The sequence below is a fragment of the Channa argus genome, chromosome 2, assembly GCF_033026475.1.
Source record: "Channa argus isolate prfri chromosome 2, Channa argus male v1.0, whole genome shotgun sequence".
Taxonomy (NCBI): domain Eukaryota; kingdom Metazoa; phylum Chordata; class Actinopteri; order Anabantiformes; family Channidae; genus Channa; species Channa argus.
This window is the reverse complement of record NC_090198.1, coordinates 22,461,364-22,481,563: the sequence shown is the minus strand read 5'-3', so window position 1 is coordinate 22,481,563 and position 20,200 is coordinate 22,461,364. Positions and strand designations below refer to the sequence as shown.

The 20,200-nt window shown below is 37.4% G+C and overlaps 1 protein-coding gene across 2 annotated transcripts in view; it reads left to right on the top strand.

Moving 5' to 3' along the window:
- The first annotated feature begins 2,001 nt into the window (after positions 1-2,001).
- sbf2 (SET binding factor 2) overlaps positions 2,002-20,200 on the top strand; it is an 81,969-nt gene continuing 63,770 nt past the window's right edge. For both annotated transcript variants that reach the window (XM_067496459.1, XM_067496458.1), the window contains exons 1-2: positions 2,002-2,140; positions 15,548-15,633. In XM_067496459.1, coding sequence (XP_067352560.1) covers positions 2,086-2,140; positions 15,548-15,633 — 141 coding nt within the window. In that variant the 5' untranslated portion in view covers positions 2,002-2,085. The remainder of the gene's footprint in view (positions 2,141-15,547; positions 15,634-20,200) is intronic.

Below are 20,200 nucleotides of genomic sequence, written 5' to 3'. Positions count from 1 at the left end.
AAAATCCCTATTGTTTAATCTGTGTTGAAATCCCAGTGAAAAAAGAAATTTTGCAAAGCATTGTATAAATTATTGTACTTCTAATAGTTTCACTTTTGATTTTTGTTTCAGTTTCAATTAAAAGGAATAACTGCAATCGATTTCTTTTGACTTGATGTATTTTTAAAACTTCCCAGAATTCCTATCTTATTGTTTTCAGTCCCTGACACTGAACCTTCTTTGTTTATTTATATCTCATGAAACCTCATTTCACATATGGTGTCACACTTTAAATATAACATAAATGTCAAACACATGTGCTGTAAATTAGCAGATGTTTTGTAAGTACTTTGTAATGATAATTGCCTCCAGCAGACAAGTAATCCCCTTACCCAAGTTTACAAAGCGATTGTGCAATCAAGACAACAAAATGCTTTTGGGCTCCTTATATAGCAATATTTTGCTTGTCCTCCATGAAGCTGCTGTTGTAAGACAACAGACAGCTTTTGTGCAGCCTCATGCTCTGTGTAGGGACAGGCACAGTAAACGGGGAAAGAAAACTGAGAAACTAATTTCACGTGTGCCAGGAAAAACCCCAGAGGCACAAATTTGACACATGATTCATAATTATTAGAATGGTATGTATGATGCACCTAGAAATGTTTGTCAACCAAAACTGTGTTCTTCATAGTCCCATGACTATGACCCATCGTTACATATAATTATAGTCAGATAAATAGCAAGATAGATAGTAATGGATAAGTGGGGCAGAGAGACAGACAACAGAGATAACAAAAACAGATCAAAGAGACATTGAAAAGTTAAATGAAGAGTGAAGGACTGTGCTGTGTTCCTGCTATTGTTGACAATCACTGCTCTGTGTGTTCCTCAAACACTTCAGTAAGTGTTCTGGTTTCCTTGTGCTATTCATTTGACAGCTCTTCCTGTTTTTATTTTTATAAATATCCAATAATATCCACTAACCACATGAGTTTGCCCGGTTTTTATATAGATTGTCAAATCACAGCCATGTGTAGCTTGATAGAACATCTGTAAAAAAAAACAAAAATAACAACAGATGTCTGTGACAGCACCAACAATGTTCTTTTGTAGCACTTCCCTTCAAACTTTAATTATTGACATTGGCTTTAAAAAATGTAAACAAATATGACTCCACAGAATAAACCCTGATCATTTTAAATTAGAGCCATTTTGGCATAATAAGAGAAAAGAAAAAGTTATAATACTAATAAAAGACAAAAACAACCTTAGCTCTGCGTTTAAGTAATGTAATATAACGTGGAATGGCTTTAACCTTGTGGAAGCCTCATCTGGTGCTGGTATTTTACACACTACCATCCATGTATTTAGTAAATGTATCTTTTTTTTAAGCAGCTTTCCAGTCAGATCTTCAGGAGTCACTCTAAAAAACATCCCTTCTTTTGCATTAATCTGACAGCTACCAGTTTTAGCATTTGGAGTAGGGGGTCCCATCATACATTCAATTAATTACTGACAGAAAGCATGAATTTAAACTTACTAGTACTTATTAGTCATTATAATGAGGAGAACCTGTATAGAAATAAAAAGCCTAGTCACAATCCCAAACGGCTGATCATATTCATACCATTAACAACCTAACTCTGACTGAAAACCATAGGAAGAAATCATAGGATAATCAGGTCACTGCACACTGTATTCACACTCTAAATATTTACCCGCTATGTCGATATTCTTGATGCACAGTGAACCTACATCTCCCAGTGAGTCCCCAATAAAAGGTTGTGTGGCCACATGGCAACACGCAGAAACAATACATTTTAAACAAAAACTTGCTAATTAAATTTGAATAAACATGTAACATTAAAACAATGTCTGTCTGTCTGGGGTCATTGATATGAAAGGTGGAGATCCCGTGCTTTAGGGCCAAAGAAGAGGCTCTGTTGGGACACAGTGCTGTATTTGTGAACTCAAGGGCCCACGCCCATGGATGTCTCCCGCTCCTGTACGCAAGCGCAGTGGCATTCCTTCTGTCAAACATGGCTGTGCTTTGGAAGAAGGAAAGATGCTGAATTGTGTTGCTAAATCTCGGGAAAAGCAGCAGACATGGCTAGATTGGCTGATTATTTTATTGTCGTGGGATACGATCGGGAAAAATCCGGTAAGTCTGGGGGGAGGGGGGGCTCGCAGATTGGAATGCGAAGCTGAGGTTTATGTCCGGGCCGTCAGTCAGTGTGTGGGGATGTTGTGGCTAGATAGCTTTGCGCTTAGCTTCACGCTAGCCACACAGCTACTAGGCGACAGGGAAAAGAGTTTTTTTTCCCCCCCTCTCTCTCATTAACCGTCGAGATGCTGGAAATGATCCGCCGGGCATGTATTTGTCGATAAAGCACACACCTGATTGAAAACCACTTGCAGATGTTTACATATGGAGCGTAGCAATGTTTCACTTGGATCAATCGAAAGTTTTTGTGGAATCAAAATCTGTTACGTCCTGTCCCTGGTAAATGTGCTCCTGTGGGATCCCGGGCTGGTCTCACTACCAGTTAATAAGACACACTTGCTGAATAATGTTCACAAAAGAGCATCCAAGAACAGATCTGGCCCCTCCTTAATCATATTAGTTGGCTGACACATTCGAGGTCAGGATTGGCATAGGTAGCTGGAGTTTGTGTCCATGTTTTGTGTTTTCGTTGCGTAACGTTGGTAGGGGCAGTGTTGTAACTTGCCTGTCTGCCTTGGGTCTATTTTTACCTGCTGCAGCTGCACTTTTCGGTGATTTGTTGCGTTATGTTTGTTTTTGGTTTTTTCCGGAAGAGTACTCGACATTTTCATGATGGGCGTAACGTTATACAGCAGCGGGGAAAAGGCAGTCCCTGGTTTACCCAAGCTTCTCTGTTGTGTAGTTGGACAGGAAGCTGTCCGTGCGAGGGATCCAAGCTCACATTCATGTGCAAATAAGGGAGCCGCTTTGCAGGCGTGCTAGAAATTTGCATGCTTTTATATATATATATATATATATATATATATATATATATATATATATATACACACACACACACACACACACATTTTGTCATTGCACGTAAACCTCTGCAGTTTACTCTCACTCATCCACTTGTCAGGACCCAGTCAGGACTGTTGCCCAGTGAGCAGCTTGGAGAACTTAAAATGATCAGCTAATTTGCTATAACAGATCACGATAAAGTTCATAGCCTTTTTCAGTGCCTTTCATTAAACACAGCATCTGTGTGTCAAAGAGGGGCCAGAGCAGCTGAATCCTCTTAGTCACCATAGCTTGCTAAGCACAATAAAGGTAAACAGTGCCTTTCATCAGATCTGAGCATTCCAGTGCCAACTGGCAAATGTTTTTCGTTCTACAGGGATCAAATGTTGAAAATGTGAATGGATTAAAATTCAGACCATTAACTACAAAAAGACGCAGAGACCATTGTTTCTCTACAAGCAACTATGAAGTTGATTGCAGAGTGTGCATTCAATAAAAGGCATTGTGGTTGACTAGGGCACTGTGACAGGCCTATGTCCTACCCACATGTCACCTCCCTCAGAGGGGAAAAAAAGAGACCTTCCACTGGTTACTGAACTGTATTTCTCTGCTTTTATTATGTTTTCCTAAGTACAGTGAAGCACATTCATTGTTGGTTTGGGCTACAGCTCAGCACAGACATCCTTGTTTGCAAATGGGCATGATTTTCTCAGAATGGGAAAACTAAGGGGACTTATATTGAAATATAGAGGAAAATCATATAGTGACCTTTATTTCCCTAACTACTCAGGGGAAGGCAGTCTGGATACAGTGATCTTCTCTACGTCGCCCAGACAACAGATTTTTCTTATCCACCTTGCTTGTTAATTCAAACCAGGGAATCCTGCATGGGTTCATTATCATCCAGCCACCTGCACCGTTCAAGCTTTAACTCCACTGACCTGACCTAGTTCTTGTTGCTAGATTACGATGGATTGATTTGTTTTAAATAACGCTGAACATGCAGTCTATAAATGAGTAAGCTAAGTTCCACTATGCAATAAATCAGTATCGTGCTGTAAAAAAAAAAAAAAACTCAGTTGCTGTAAATTGATCGATTCTATACCTTTTAATAAACTCCAGCTTTAATTGTTAACACAGAATAGGAGAATAACCTTTGAAATAAACAATGCATTGAAAGTAGGATAAACCGGATGTATAGCTATAGGCAGAAGCAACAATGATTTAGAATTAAATGGTAAATGGCCACTTATATAGCGCTTTTATCCCAAGCACTTTACACACACTGGTGGCATGCAATGCAAGGTCAGTGTATTGCCCAAAGAGATTTTGACATGTAGCCAGGAGGGAATGGGAATCGAACCAGTGACCCTGTGGACAACTGCCTTACCGACTGAGCTAGTAGGAATGAAGTTTCTTTCTGGGTAGTATTAAGAAAGCATTGTATGAGTGTAGGCAGATATAGTACAGTGGGCTCAAAGTTCCAATATTGAACAAAAAGGACATTTGAAAGTGTTGAGCTGCTAAGGTTTGGGTTAGTAATGATCCTTACAATTGTGCAACCAAGTTTGGAAAAAATCCTTACATTGCAATTTTTTGCAATGTAATTCTCCTTTGACCTATAGGGATGCATATAAATCCATAGCATGTGTCTCCAGCAGTAAGACTTGTGATATTTTCATTATGGGACAGGTGACCTATTTAAAGGGGCTATACTGTAAGCAATGGTCAAACTTTAGTTCTCTTAAACAAACTAAAAATTAAAGTGGAGCAACTTCTGATTCTGTTGTTTATTGATTTTAAAACTTATCATGTAGGCTGTGTCTCTTTTTAGATATGTGATAAATATTGTTCACTCATGATAATGACAAATGGTAATGGAATGATTCCTGCGGGCTGATTCCTCCATTAGAAACCTGACCAGACTCTCCTTCCATGGGGACCAATGTCCTAAACCTTGGAAATATTTACATGAATAATGTTGGAATGTGAAAACACTAGCCGGATTCAGGATGTATTGAACCTGTTCTGTACTGAAGTTTCACTGACACTGGTTTTTATTAGCAAGGAGGTATATATGGTGCGGCGTGCTGTTCACCAATAAAATGTAGTTTGCCAAGTGAAAAAGAGGAATTTGCCCGGCTGCTTTTCTCTGTTTATTGGATAGATATCATCACCTTTTATTAAATAAAAATGCTTTTGGAATGTATGTTACAAAGTGTCTAATCTCTACTCTGTGTGACTTTGTTGTCTGGATTCTCTGTTCTGGACTTGGGGAATGGGTTATGTAAAGTAGCATCCTGGAGAATAACAATGAAATACTTCCAAATGATTGAGAGCAAAATACTTCCATCTGCTAAAATCTTTCTGACTGTGTGACATTGCAGTGCTTCAGAAGATGTGTATTCTTGTGAGATGAAAGTGTGTAAGCTTAGATGTAGTCATTTCTTTATGCTCTAATGTTCATAGGCAATTCATAAATGCCTTTTAAGCATTATTTGAATGGCCAATTATGAGTTCATGCAAGGCTTCATCCTCCACAAGGTTCATTAATTGGCTTTCTGTTGCAACTTCTTAAAGAGTTGTTTGTTTTTGCACTGCCTTACTAAGAACACCCACAAGGAGTAGGCTCTTAAAAAACCCACTAATTTTCTTAAACAAGAAAAGCAGTGTTTGGACCGTACACTGACTGCTATTTTTGTTTACTTAATTCAACGGGTTGGAAATAATATGAAATGTCACAGGAGAGAGCTACAGTTGTTTGCTTTGTTTCCCCCCTAAACATCTATATTTACGGTGCTCTTAGCTGCATGTTAGTGACTGCATGAAATATAGTGCATTTTCTTGCAGCAATATTTGATTTCGGTATCAAAAAACCCCCAGCAATTTTTACTTTCTTACCTGAAATTCCGGAATTTTCATTTTCAGTTAGAGTAAGACTTGATTTAAAACAGAGACATTTTTCACAAGATCAAAATGTTGTTTAGGAAGTTGCCTGGAGCTTGTGTCATAAGGCTAAATTTATGTATTTCTAAACACTCTGAGACTCTGTCTAAAATATATGTTGCATAAACAAGGTTCAACAAAGCATTAGTTTCTAATAATCAGTCCAAGATTATATTTGACAGCTGTTTATATATACTAAGGTGTTTGGTAAAAGCCATATGTTAATTTGGTAAGTACGACATTTGGCTAAATAACGCTATAACGTAAACAATGTTTGGATATAGTGACTTTCGAGGCAGACTCTTCCAACAGCTGGAGATGTTTTTTTTCATACTCTAGATGCCAGATCTTGAAGTGCTGCCATGTGTTGTACTTGATTTTCTAAATCATTAGTTATTCAAGTCAATTTTTCTTTACTCTGTTTTGTTTTATGAGCACTAACATAAACACATGTTGAAATGGTTGTTTCTCGTTGCTTACAGAATATTCTCTTGCAAAGTTTGTTTTAAGTGAATGCATTTACGTTAGAACAGATCCTTTTGCAATGGGTGTGGCTTTTACTCCTGTAGTTGGGTGATATCTCAATTATTTTCTTCTTAGTCTAACTGTCCATTACAAAGTTGTGTTGTTGGATATAATGGATGGTAGATTACTAATATTTGTATCATATGTCACAACATAATGGATGCAATTTTATGGTATATTTTATATACTGTTGAATTTTGCCTTGGTACTTTGATAGATTATCTTAAAACACAAATATCTTGGGAAACCACACCACCAAAATCTATAGATTTAGTAAGTTAATAACTTTTTACTTGTATGATTACAAATGCTTCATTGAAATTACTGTTTAAGTACTGTATGCAGTATATGTAATTGTCGCCAATACGAGAATGAATATCACAACAACAAACCTTTTTATGATCACTAACTTGTCCATAACATCTTTGTTCCTCATTTGTCCTTTGGCATTGAGATGGCCATAATAAGGCTTGTCATGTATACAATAAATTAGGCAGCTGTGCATGGCAAATGCCAGTCCTTGTATTTTTGCAACACTAATAGTCTGCTTGACAAGTCAGTGTAGTTACTCAGAGAAAAATGGTAGATTTGGAATTATTTCTCTCTTGTTTCTTTTTTATTTTACATCTTAGATTTGCTGCTTCCATTGATTGTTTTCTTTTTAACTCTACTATTGAGAAGTTCTCATTTGGATTCAGACTTTGCGGTGAGAGACGTCCTGGCCACAATAGAGTAGTTCCTTCCTCTCTGTTGTAGACCTTAAAAGTGATATGAAGGGAAAATCCACTGGCTGCTGTTTCACTATGCCTTCTGATAAGGCAATCGGATCTTTGTGATTTCTGTGGTTATGCAAATCCAGCTTAATACTATGTCCGGAAATATTTAGTCATATTTAGTGTAAAATATCTTAAGTAAGATATAGAGCAAGTGATGTAAAGATGGTTCATTTGTTTATTTGATGATATTAAATCTATTCATGGACACTAAATTTGGTCCTGATGGAAACAAACTTAAGTCTAGGTAATTTGAAAGCTTGACCAATTTACGGTAACTAATGGAGAAGAGTGCTTAATATTTACTGCTATCATCAAAGTGGAGGCTAAAGAAAATGTCATATATGCAGATTATTTTTTATCGTCTCTCCTTGATACATTTTCCCCTGAGCACGACTGTAAGGGTGCTTTTATATATAATGTTTTATTTTATTCTTCATGCCCTGCAGATGTTATTGACATCTGGTAAACTTGAATCAGATATTTATGACCTCATCAGATTGCAAATCTCTGATACCCTTTTGCCATGCAAATACCACAGCTTATTCGTTTGCATGCCATTCAACATCCGGAACAGTGTAGTTATATGAAACAGTTCTGACCTTATGCGGTGTGACGGACCAAAGTGATCTCAAGAATCTTTAGACACATGGAGCTTTTCCATGAGCATAGACTTTTGGAATAAGGCAATATAGCATCTGTGGTGATTGTACTGGAATGTAGCCACATTGTCTAATGCACAGCTTTACATTCTACCCCAAATTACTTAGATGTTAAATATTATGTTCTAAGAAAAGTTATATGATCCCACAGAGCCAGGAACTGACACTAAGTAATTGTGAACATTTTCTTGACTCCTAATCACTAAAATGGTTTCCTTTAGGCTCAAGTCTTGCTATTGGACTGAAGGAAATTGGTAACTGTGAACTTGTTCCAAGACAGTCCACCTGTATGCTGACTGGGCCAAAATCAGGTTCTGATGTAAATGTCACGTAAACTGGCAGTCTGCTGGTAGCCTGCCCATATATGGTAAACTAAGCATTTGGCTGATTTAATCAACAGTAACTTCAGTAAGATAAATCTGGAAGATGTTTGGTGCTTTTTGTCTTAAGAGTAGAAACATCTTTCTGTCCTAATCAAGTAAGACTAACAACTTTTAACTCTATGGTTTTTCATTATTTTTGAGACATTTCTAAATCATGAACATCCGTAGTAAATTATTAGGTTCATTCAGTTTTTCTAAATTGCTTTATTCGGTTATGTGTGTGGGTGTTGACTTCCAGTGAAGTCAACAAAATTCCAATAGGGTTGCACAGTTAAATTTGGAATTCTCAGAAATTCCTCAAAAAACTTTCAGTTTTGTAAAATCTAAAAAAAATTTAAAGATGCAATCATAAAAAAAAGCACTGTGTTAACATCAGTTGGGGCCAACTTAAAAATATAAAAACTGTATTATCAGATCAGTTTGTTCTATGCCTTATTATTTCATCAAGCAATTTACTTGGGCCTTTATATGTTGTTTAAAAAGTAGAAATGCAGCTGGAATACTTTATATCAATTTTATTCCTGTTTGGTTGTGTTTTATAGGCTGTTTCATGGCTTGGAACTTGCCACAAACCTTAGTAATAATTTGTTGGTATCATGGTATCAGTTTATGAGTTGTCCCGACTGCTCGTAAATCTTCTTTCACTTAATTTGTTTAAAAGAATACCGCTACAGTTAAATAATTATTATTTGTCTATCCACAAATAAAATATTTGAATACAAATGTGTGATAACAAGCCCTGTATTTATGCTATGTAAATTTTTGTTTTTCCTTTTTTTTTATTTATTTTTTTTTATAGGTAGCCAGCCAGCCATGTTGATAATCAACAGCCAGTTACATAACAATTATCATGATCTATGGTTGCTGCTAAATCAATGTAAATTATGAACAGATTAAGTTTACACCATGTTAGAAAACCTTCTGGGGACCTGGTGGCTCAGCAGTAGAGCATTGGGTTGGGATGCAGAAGAACGCAGGTTTGAATCCCACCCCATCAGGTGTGGCCCTGCATAGCCAACAAAGGCCACATTGGTGTTGTTCCTGAGCCCAGATGAAAAAATGGCAAGGTTGTGGCAGGAAGGGCATCCTGCTTAAAAACTCATGCCAAATCAATGTGCGGAACACGTTCCGCTGTGGTGACCCCTGAAGGGACAAGCCAAAAGCCGTTGATACTAGAGCATGCTTTCTGAAAGCTCACCATCTAAGAAGAAACTGAATTAGGCTATAGCTTAATAACTAGTTAACAAAATAATTGAATTGAATGAAACAGTCACAGTCTCAACAACGGACTCAACTAGACATATCTGTGATGAAACTGGCTTGTATACATTAGTACGGCTGCAGGTGACACCTGTACAGCTGAGACATTTGTCCTGAGGATGCGCCAATATTGTGCTTAATCAACATTACAGGCACAATGGGCACAAAAAGCCACATTGTGAGTTAAGTCTTCCTTGGATGGCCTGCATTTGTGTTCATGTTATAAAGTGTGTTCCATACATGTTCCATCCAACGTGTAACTCATGTTTCATTCACCTTGTGACCTGGACGAGTACTACAGTAAACTACAGTACACTGTGTAACTTTTACACTGAAAGTCCTCATCTCCTGCACAGTTAATACTGTAGATTCACATTCTTAATCTATAGTTATTGATCCTAATAAATACAAACTTACAGTCACTTCAGAAAAATCAGAAAAAATGTAAATATATGTATATATTGTGGGGTTGTCACAGCAGATCATTAGTCCGCATGTTGATTTAGCAGTTTTTTTTATGACAGATGTCCTTCCTAATGCAGCCCTCCCCACTGCTGGGGACGGGGATGGGCTGTTGGGGGTTCAGTGTCTTGCCCAGGAACACTTGTGGCTGTGGGGTCACAAACAGCCGGGCGCAAAACTCCGACCGTATGATCAGTAAATAGTCATTGCTACCGCTCTCTATATGTTTGTGTATATATTGTAGTTTACAAAAAACTGAATAACAGTACAACAATATTTCATATGTCATATTGACTAGCTGTATGATGCACAGGCTGTGCTGTAATGAGCTGGAAATGAGCCACGCTCTTAAGCATGCACATGCTTGCTGTGGTCTTTGATACGTTCAGTTCTTGTTTCATTAGTTTTTGCCAAAAATAATTAGAGAAATAAATACATTTGATTTTTGACTTCATCCCTCTCGTGTTTTGCTAGCGGATGTTCAAATTAGCATGTTCCTTTCCAGGTCTGGCTTCTATTATCCTCGCTCATGGGGTGCTTTATAGTTATCAGGGGGGTAGTATTTGAGAGCGTGGCTTGTTTTAATATGAGAGTGCAGCCTCATGGAATGTGAGGAATTCTGTCATTTATTTTCATCCATGGTTGAAAATTAGAACTTGTAGCTCACAGCCCATATGATTTCAATTAAAGGAGTTGTAAAGATTTGAAGACACGTACTGATCAGACACACTGGTCTTCTGCAAGCGCCAGTGTCCATGCAGTGTCTGGACCAATACTACAGGTGAACAACAGCATAGTATCCAGAAATAATTATCTTTTAGCTCCTACTCCTGCTCCTATAAATTAATGTGTTCCCTTATAAGCTAAGATACACTGAGGCTTAAAGTGATAAATTGGTCATTGTTTTTGACAGAGGTCTAGGTTTCAAGAAGTTGTTGACGGCAAACTTGACACACAGTGCAAAAGAGCTGCAGCTGGCCACTTTTGCAGCAGTTTTCATTCTTTCTAAAGCAGTTCCCCTCTTTTTTGCATGATATGTCTTTTAGACCTCAAACTGCCTTAATACAAACTGATAAAAGTGCAGTGTTTGCTTACCAACAAACACACACCACAGGTGTTTTTTAGTTATCAATATAAATACAATTATGATACAGATTTTTATACATTTTTTTGTCCTTTTGGCTTCGTGAGTTCAGGGTCACAGCAGATCATTGTCCACATGTTGATTTGGATGCCCTTCCTGACGCAACCCTCCCCAATTTCTACCGGGCTTGGACCGGCACAGCTGGGGATAGGAAAGCTCTGTTGGGGGGTCAGTGTCTTGTCCAGGGATACTTCGACCAGGGATCGAAACACTGACCCTGTGGTCCGTTTTACCAACTGAGCTACAGCCGCTCCCACAGTATGTCTCACAAAGTTTTATTACAGCTGTTAGTACCTCAATCTCTTCCCATGCACTGACTTGTTAAACTGAACAGTCCATCAGAGTGGTCTCTCTTACCAATTGGACTGCTGCTGTCAGCTGAAAAGCTGCTGAAGGGGGTCTGAGTGGTGCAAACAGTGTGGGACATACCACAAAAACCAGTGCAACAGACACTCATGGAAAGCCTGATGTTGGCCAACCATTAGCTTGGATTGTACTTGGATAGTACAAATTCCAGTTTATCTGACGTAGCGTAGGGAAAGATTGATGTCTGGTTTAATACTAAATAAGTTAATTCCCAGACAGTTTCTTTTTTATTTATTTTTTTATTTGACCACTATCGTAACCCAAGCACTTTTCTTGTTTAAAATACATTTAGGACTTGAGATTCTCATTTGGGTCTGTGGTGTACAGTCCTGCACATTATCTATTCAGTGCATTATGTTCCCTAGAAAAATGTAATCGCACTTGCAGATTAGTTGCATAGGAGCGTAAATTTTAGCAGACAGGGTTGCTGACTACCACCACCACAGGAATGCAAATCGCTAACCATGCTACTATGTGCAGTTCTCTGTGTCCACACACTCCACCATATAGATATTATGAGAAATCCAGTGGTGTATTTGTAAATGTTTTTTTATAGTTCAAAACCAAAATTGTACAAATTATGTTTGAAAGGCACATGCAATAAGCAGTTATTTTTCCATTGATTTCTCTGAGCAATGTGTAATAATTTCACATGGTTTTATAGCTAGCCAGTTCTCGTATCTTACATTTTTACTAATTGGATTACAGTTAATGCCAGTTGCCTTTTAGCTCTGCACTGTTATTGATTTGTGAAGATAGGACAATCTGTGTCCTCAGTTGTTGATGCAAAGAAATTATGCTATCTGGACTGTATGTAGAGGTATGTATGATGGGTATGATATAGCCAGAATGCTTTGAATTGGGAATTTGGTACCTTTATTGCATACACAAATTAATCATGTACAGTTGATTCCAAGTATTCTGCCAAATGTATTCGTTTTCAGTTTTTTACTCTTGCCACTTTAACTTGGCTCACAAGTAGAAAATGTGTCAAAGAGTGAGTTAGAGTTTAAAATAATGTTGAGATTAAATCACGGGGTCATACTCTGCATTGTGACAACGTGCATATTCATGAATCAGATCTTAAAATGCTGTTTTTGGCATGTTTAAATGTGGGAAGGAGGGCGGATTTTTTTTTATTAGATAAAATTTTCATTTATTGGCTTTTAAGTGTGCTAAATAACAACGTTGCAGTCATATATTAATTCTTAAATACATATTGCGTTGTGTTTGCATTTGTGTCGACAAGAATTATTACATCCAATTTAGGTTTCATAGTCTGTCTTACCATATGGGGTCCTGGGGGAAATCTATGAAGGAGTTATTTCACTTGCCTTGCAAGTCTGAAGTTCACTACATTTGCTAAGTATGCCTTTGTGCTTGTGTGTAACGTTATTTAAATCTCTTAACCTCAGAAACCATAAGCATGTGCAATGCAGATTAATTACAGATTTTGGTACGGACTAGTGACTATATATTATCAAAATTTAGGTATAGACAATCTTTATTTTCTCTTTAAAAAGAGAAGAATTATGTATGATTTGTAGCATATGCTTTAGTGATTATACATCAAATTTACTGAGAAATAAAAACAACAAATATATATAAAATTTACATTTAGGCATTCAGCAGATGCTTTTATCCAATGTGACTTACAAGTGAGGTACAAGACAAGGAGAAATCTAAGTCAAGGAGAAAACATCAAAGCAAAGTCCTATCAGAAAAAGTGTTTTCCTTTCATGAGACGCATGTGCAAAGAAAAAGCAGATAGAATTGTTATGTTTTTAATAGATTTAAGTGCATAGGAAGGTGCAGAACAGTTTTTTGCATTTTGGGAGTGATATTGCTGAGCGTCCAGAGTTTGGTAGCTCGTTCCAGCATTGTGGGATCACTGAGCTGAAGATTTTTGCTTGGTGTATTCTGTGCGGTGCTGGGACCACCAGGAGTCATTCATTGGCAGAGGGCAGCAGACGGGAGGGGTGTAGACATGAATGAGGGAGTTGAAGTAAGCAGGAGCTGTTGAGTTGACAAGGTTTGAACCTGATGGCGGCAGCTACAGTAAGCCAGTGTAGCGATCTGAAGAGCAGTGTGACACGAGTCCTTTTTGGCTGATTGGATCATCTGCAAGGGTTTGATTGTGCACACACCTATGAACAAGGCATTGCAGTAATCAAGACGAGACATGATCAGTTCCCACACAATGAGTTGGGTTGTATATTCCGAGAGGTAGGGTGTGATCTTTCTGATGTTGTAGAGGACAAATCTGCATGCTCTAGCGAGGTTTAGTTGGTTGTCAATGATGACCCCCAGATTTCTGGATGACTGAGTGGGTACAATCACTGCAGATCCAATGTTGATGCTGATGTTGTGTCAAAGATCTGGCTGGGAAGTCAAGAACTTCAGTCTTGGAGAGGTTGAGCCGAAGATGTCTTTCTCTCATCCAAGCAGAGATGTCAGAGAAATAGGCAGAAATGTGTGATGAGACAGTGGAGTTATCTGGTTGAAAGGACAGGAAGAGCTGCTTGTTTTTCAGCATAGCAGTGATAGGAAAAGCCATGTGAACAGACGATAGAACCCAGGGATGTAGTATAAATGGAAAAAAGAAGAGGACCAAAAACTTAGCCCTGCGGCACACCGGTAGAGAGTTAGAAACATGCCTTATAGGTTCCTCCGGATAATTAGGACCTAAACCAGGCTATTGCTGATCCAGACATTCCCAAGTCAGAGAGTGCAGACAAGAGGATCTGATGGTTCACAGTGTTAAAGGCTGCAGATAGATCGAGTAGGATTAAGACAGTAGACTGACCTGTGGCTTTTGTAGCCCGCAGAGATTCCACGACCATCCGTTACATTGACAACAACAGAGTATAAGGATTCTCTGTGCTGTCAAACATATAGACACTGCAATAGTTATGTGGGTTTTGTGATTCAGCATTCAATTAACATGTTTCCTCTGGTGCCTCCTGGTTTAACTTCGTTTGACTGTGTCGCTCCATGAGCATTTGATTTGTCAGGACATTGTCATTAACAAATGAATGGCCTTCTCACTCTGTCATCTGTTTTATGTTAACGGTGAGTTAAATATGTCACAATTTGGACCACATTCCTTTTAAAACATCTTGAAAAAATCAGCCCCCCTTAGGTTCATACCAGGAACTATTTTGTGAATATTATGGTCGAAATGTAGCTTTTTCTAAAAAGCAATGCAGTGCTGCTTTGAGTGTTATTTTTTCATTAAACTGCAATATTGCAAAAACTATTTTTTAGCCCAGCTGGTGTTTAATTACATATTTTCTTTAGTGTAACCCAATGTGTACATACTAAGGAAAAAATATGCCTATGACTTTTTTATTCTTCATTGTGATCTACAACTGGCATTGTTAAATGAATGCAGTCTTACAGAAGGTAAATGAGATAATGATATTTGGAGTAAAAATGTCCTATTTATTAATAGTGGTATTATTAGATTTTTACAGTATTTACATGTATTTATTGGATAAAATATTGCTAATATTGCATGTTTTCATGTTGAGTCAAACCCAATAAAATAATTCGGGAAATCTGTTCATTCCATACTGTTTTTTTTTCCCTCACATCTTTGTCCATTACTGTACTGTGTATGAGGGTTAATCTAAAACAAATACTAAATGGTTTTCAACAATGACTCATGTACACCTCAGGGAAAAGGAAGCAACACATTATTGCTGGTAGAATTCTTTAGTTCTTATTCATATCACAAGTTTTGAAATCTCTAAATGGAGGGGATTTTACATCAGCAAAATATGGCTGAATATGAAACTCTAGGAACAGTATTACAATTGTGAATATGTATGTTATATTTCATAAAATCCCTTGTTTTTTATCATTCCATCCAATACTGCACTCTGACCTGCTATATTGGTTGTTCAGCATCTGGGTTTGGAGTCTTTCTCTATAAATGTGGACTTTTCAACCATGTTCCCCAGCTGCAAATGATGTATATAATGAGTTTTACATTGGTTGAGAGCTCTTTTCTTTTACTCTTGTCCTTCTATCTACAGGTTCAGGTGAAGGATGTGGAAAGATCATTCAGCGATTCCCCAAAAAGGACTGGCAAGGAACAGCCTTCCCTCAGGGTGTTGAGATGGTGAGTTAAAACACCCTCCTATAAACATAAAATACATCACACTCAGCTATATTACCTGGGTATTTAATGTAAACTGTGTGAACCTAAAGGTGCTCTGGTAATAGATTAAACAAAGATTTTGCTGAGAAAAACATTTGAGATATTTCAATAGAGAAATACAGATAGCAGTGCTTCCTGCTTAGAAAAGTTAACGATGAGTCAAGAACTGATGAATCATTGGGAAAAATGAACAGTGCTTCAAGTTGATGTGATTGGGCAGTATTTGTTAGAGAAAAACCTAATGTAGAAAGAGTGTAAAAGTTTACCTTCTGTCTGCTTATGCTTCTGTACACATGCATTACATTGTAATACATTTAATTAAGGAAGAGAAACAAATGCCTCCCTTCACCTGTTTCTTGTGCTCATGCTTTGCAATATAAATCAGTAATGGCTGTATAATTGACTGAGATTTTTTATTATTGTTCCTTAGCTTTCTACAATAAATGTTGTTCTGGATTTTCTGTGTAATAAAAAGACAAGTTGCACTCCAGGGAATTTACTGTAAATGTTAAGTAGCAAATTTGCCCTTTGGAGCTTTTACAGCAGTTGTTGGCATTTCCTGTTTTACATAAATTCATAACAAGTGTTGGCTCAAAACAAACATTTGAGTCATTTCCTCGTTCACTGATTGGTAAACCTCTTTCATCAGAATTTGACCAGCCTAGTATATTGTTGCTATCTGTCTCCATCTTTCTCTTCAGGAATGTTAAGGGAAGATAGGCTTTCTCTACGCAGCCACCCTAAGGGGTCTCTGACAGGGGGGCTGTTATCCCTATATGGACTATTAAATGAAAGGACAAATATTTGCTTATCGTTGCTGGGAAAAACTGTCAATCTCTAGGGTAACATTAACAGTTACGAGTATCTGTTTTGTTAATTTTTTTTTACTGGCTACTAGAGATAAGGTTTTAATGACCAAGCAAAATTGTTTTGGCAGTCGACAGTGAGGGAAAACAGCAAAGTGACTGTAGATCGGAACACAGTACACAATTATTTGAAAGGGCTATCCATCACATAATTTTGTGGTTTTCATTTAATAATATTACGTTTTCTTCAATGCCATACCTTAAATAACGCTCGAATAAGGCTTCATTTAGTGCATTGTCACCACTGCAAAACTGTGCAGTGACAGCTACAAAGTGCACTAAAGACAAAACACAAATTTCAGACAGACAAAATACAGATCGACTTGGGATTTTCTTAACTAATGACTTCAATCATCAGCTTTTAGGTGAAGCTTTAGTAAACAGAAAACGAATATTTTTCCTGTGCATTTGTTGAATGGAGCAGATTTTCTTTGGAGATTTTTGTAGATAATGGGAAATTATCTTAAAGGTATATTGGGTTGTTTCACAGGAGGTCAGCAATCACTGCTAGAGGTTGATCATTGAGGACACAGATGCAGAGCAGCAGCAGGTGTAGAGTCCAAGGAGTTGCATAATGTGGGTCAGAAAGCTAAGCCAAGATGGAGACAGCTAATCTAAACATTAGGCATTCGTCAAAATCCCATGTTTAGATTAGGTCATTTTTGTCACTATGACAGGATCTTTAGTAGAAAGGGAAATACGATCTACATTTTTATGTAGTATTTGCATATTTTGAAGTTTAATATTAAGTGCTTGAGCTAAGTAATGAATGAAGTTTTGTTTGCTTTTTAATGATTGATAAATGATAACCAAGAGTTATTATAGCTGCAGCTACAGTATTTGGCTCTGCACAGCCATATTCAGTGAGATACTATTGTACGATGATTCTTGTTTATGTAATGGCTTTTACAAGTCAATTGAGGACAAGTGAGCCTATTTTTCCAGCACAAATAGACATATTGCGAGTGGGTGTTTTGAATGGCATGCAAGCGTCTTCCTGTGTAGCCCACTGAGTCTGTTGGTGGCCATCATGAGTTATTGCTTGGAGACAAAATGTGTCATACAGCAAAACATGAAGCTCCTCAAAGCTTAACAAAAGGTATTTGTGAACGATGGAACTGGAAAACTGGGGAAGTTCTGTTCTGTTCTGTTCAGACAAATTGTTGAGTAGAAATTTAGAGGTTGAATATTTGCTATTGTGAAGCCAAAGCCCTTAGTACTGGTCTTTAACCTTTGTGTGACTCTGAGTGATGAACCAGAATGCTTCTATTCTCCAAGCATCATCCCTCAAGTATTGGGTTGTGGTTTCATAGAGTTTAAATATAGAAACATTGACACAAGTGTAGCTAAATCTACTAGCTTAGTGTTTCCAGATGTTATTGAGAACTAGCATACTTTTTTGTTATTTATCTCTCTCAAATGACCCCTGTGACCCCCACCACTTTCCCTCTTCTAAATGCTTCTTAATTAGGTGTCAGTCTACACTGAATTTGAGACATACTACAATCCCCAGTATGAAAGCATAAGGTATGATGCTTTTTAAGTTGCAAATTTCCCACCACTTTACCTGTAACATGCGCCATTATGCCCATTTTTTAAAGGTCCAATAATATGCACATTATAATATATAAGTATTCAGTATTTGTTAACATACTAAATAACATTCATACTGTATGTTGACATTATCAGTTTTATATGACAAAGCACCCAGAGGAATAAGGAAGAAGAGGAAAGAGGGGGATCGTTCCAGAAATTAGCTTTTTTACTACGTGTATGAAAAATTTTGGTCAAGAGCCAAATTACTGAAATTCCAACTTTGAAGCCATAATGAAGATACTCGGTAGTGTTTAACAGACCCACTGAGCAATTTGCATTTTGATTCTGTTTTGGGGTTGGTGTGTGAACCATTATTATTTGCAGATTTTCTGTGCTCCATGAAAAAGAAAATGACTCATTTACAAACACTCAGGAGCACATCTGTAGAAAACAGTGGATAAAGCACGAAAAGCATTTTGTGGTCACAACAGGCCCCCAGCAAAGTAAATAACCACAGATGAGGAATGCAACGAGAAAAAGCGTTTACAACTTGCGCTAGGAAAAATGTGTTTTTAATCTTTTCAGGCAAGTGATGATGATGGAAACATCTCAGATCCTCATCTTTTATGGATGAGCCAGGGCTGTCGATTCAGGTCAGGAGTGCAGCCAGTACATTTCCATCCCCATACCTTCCCATATCAAACACAGTCTTCATGATATCCTGTCAGAGGTTCTGGTATTTGTAGGGTCACCTTTGAGAGATTTATCGTATAATACTGAATTTCAGAAAGAACAACCACATTATTAGTCACTAACAACAAAATAAGGGTAATGTTTTCTCCTATGAAGCTGAAGCATTTTGATATGAGCAGATGTCAGAATAGTCAGTTGATGAACTTTAACATTTACAGAATAAGAGTTGTACTATATTTTAAGTCCAATTAAATCTGCTTTTTTCCACAACAGTACACATTTTGCAGTTTAAGAAGCTGACATAGCAGCCAAACAGCAACCAGACCACCAATGCCGTCAGCTACCGCATTTAAAACATTTTTTTTTTCCAAAGTTGGAGAGAGACCGCTTATATTTTAATATTTAGATTTACCACCAGATAGTTTAGAGCCAATAACATGAAACCCCACAAATGCCAAAGGAATGGCTGGAATTGCTTTTGTGTTTGTTGGTTAATTGCTGAGTTTGCTCTTTTAATTACAAAAATATTTTTTTTAATATTTGAAGTGTCTGTTTTCAAAATACTTGTGCTTAGATACAACATATTGGTGTCAAATGTAGATTTAAGATGGAGATTAGGCATTATAAACATATGTAATTTATGTATTAGTTTGTGTACATTTTTAACTTAATGTTTGCCAGAATTGGTTACTTTAACCACTAACATAATGAAAATCAAACCTTCATGCTTGAGTGGAAGCAACATGCCTTCAATTTATAGGATGGTTTTTAAGCCTCCAGTTGTAGCCAGAGGCATTATGTTTTCACATCGTCCATATGTCTGTCCTGTTCTTGTAATCACCACATCCTAGAAATGCTTTGAGGGAACTTGTTCAGTTATTAGACAAACACTCCCTGGACTCCCTGGATTTTGGGGGTCAATAATAAGATAAATGATCTCATATCTCTCCATATTTGTGAACACAATATCACAAGAACACCTTGAGGGGTCTTCTTCAAAATTGTCCCAAAGGTCCAACAGGAGTCAAGGATTACCTGATTTAGATTTTGGGTGTCAAAGGTCACATAGATCGTCCCTTCTATCCATCCCATTTTGTGAACTTGATATCATCACAGGAAGAACCTGTTTAGATTTTCTTGGTCTAGGTTCAAGGTCACTGTAACCCCTATGTCCTTTTGGTTGTTGTTGGGACAATATCACAGGAATCTCTTCAAATTCAAAACAAACACGCACTTGGATTAAACAATAAAGTCATTGGGCTTTGATCGCTAAAATTTCAAAGGTCAAGGTAACCATGATCACATCCACCCCTTCGGTCCATACCTTGTACACAAATCAGAAATTGATCAAAATAAAAACAACCTTGACATTATCAAGGTCGTTGCTGAACCCTCCTCAAAAGTTTTTTGGAATCATAAAATTTTGCCTTACG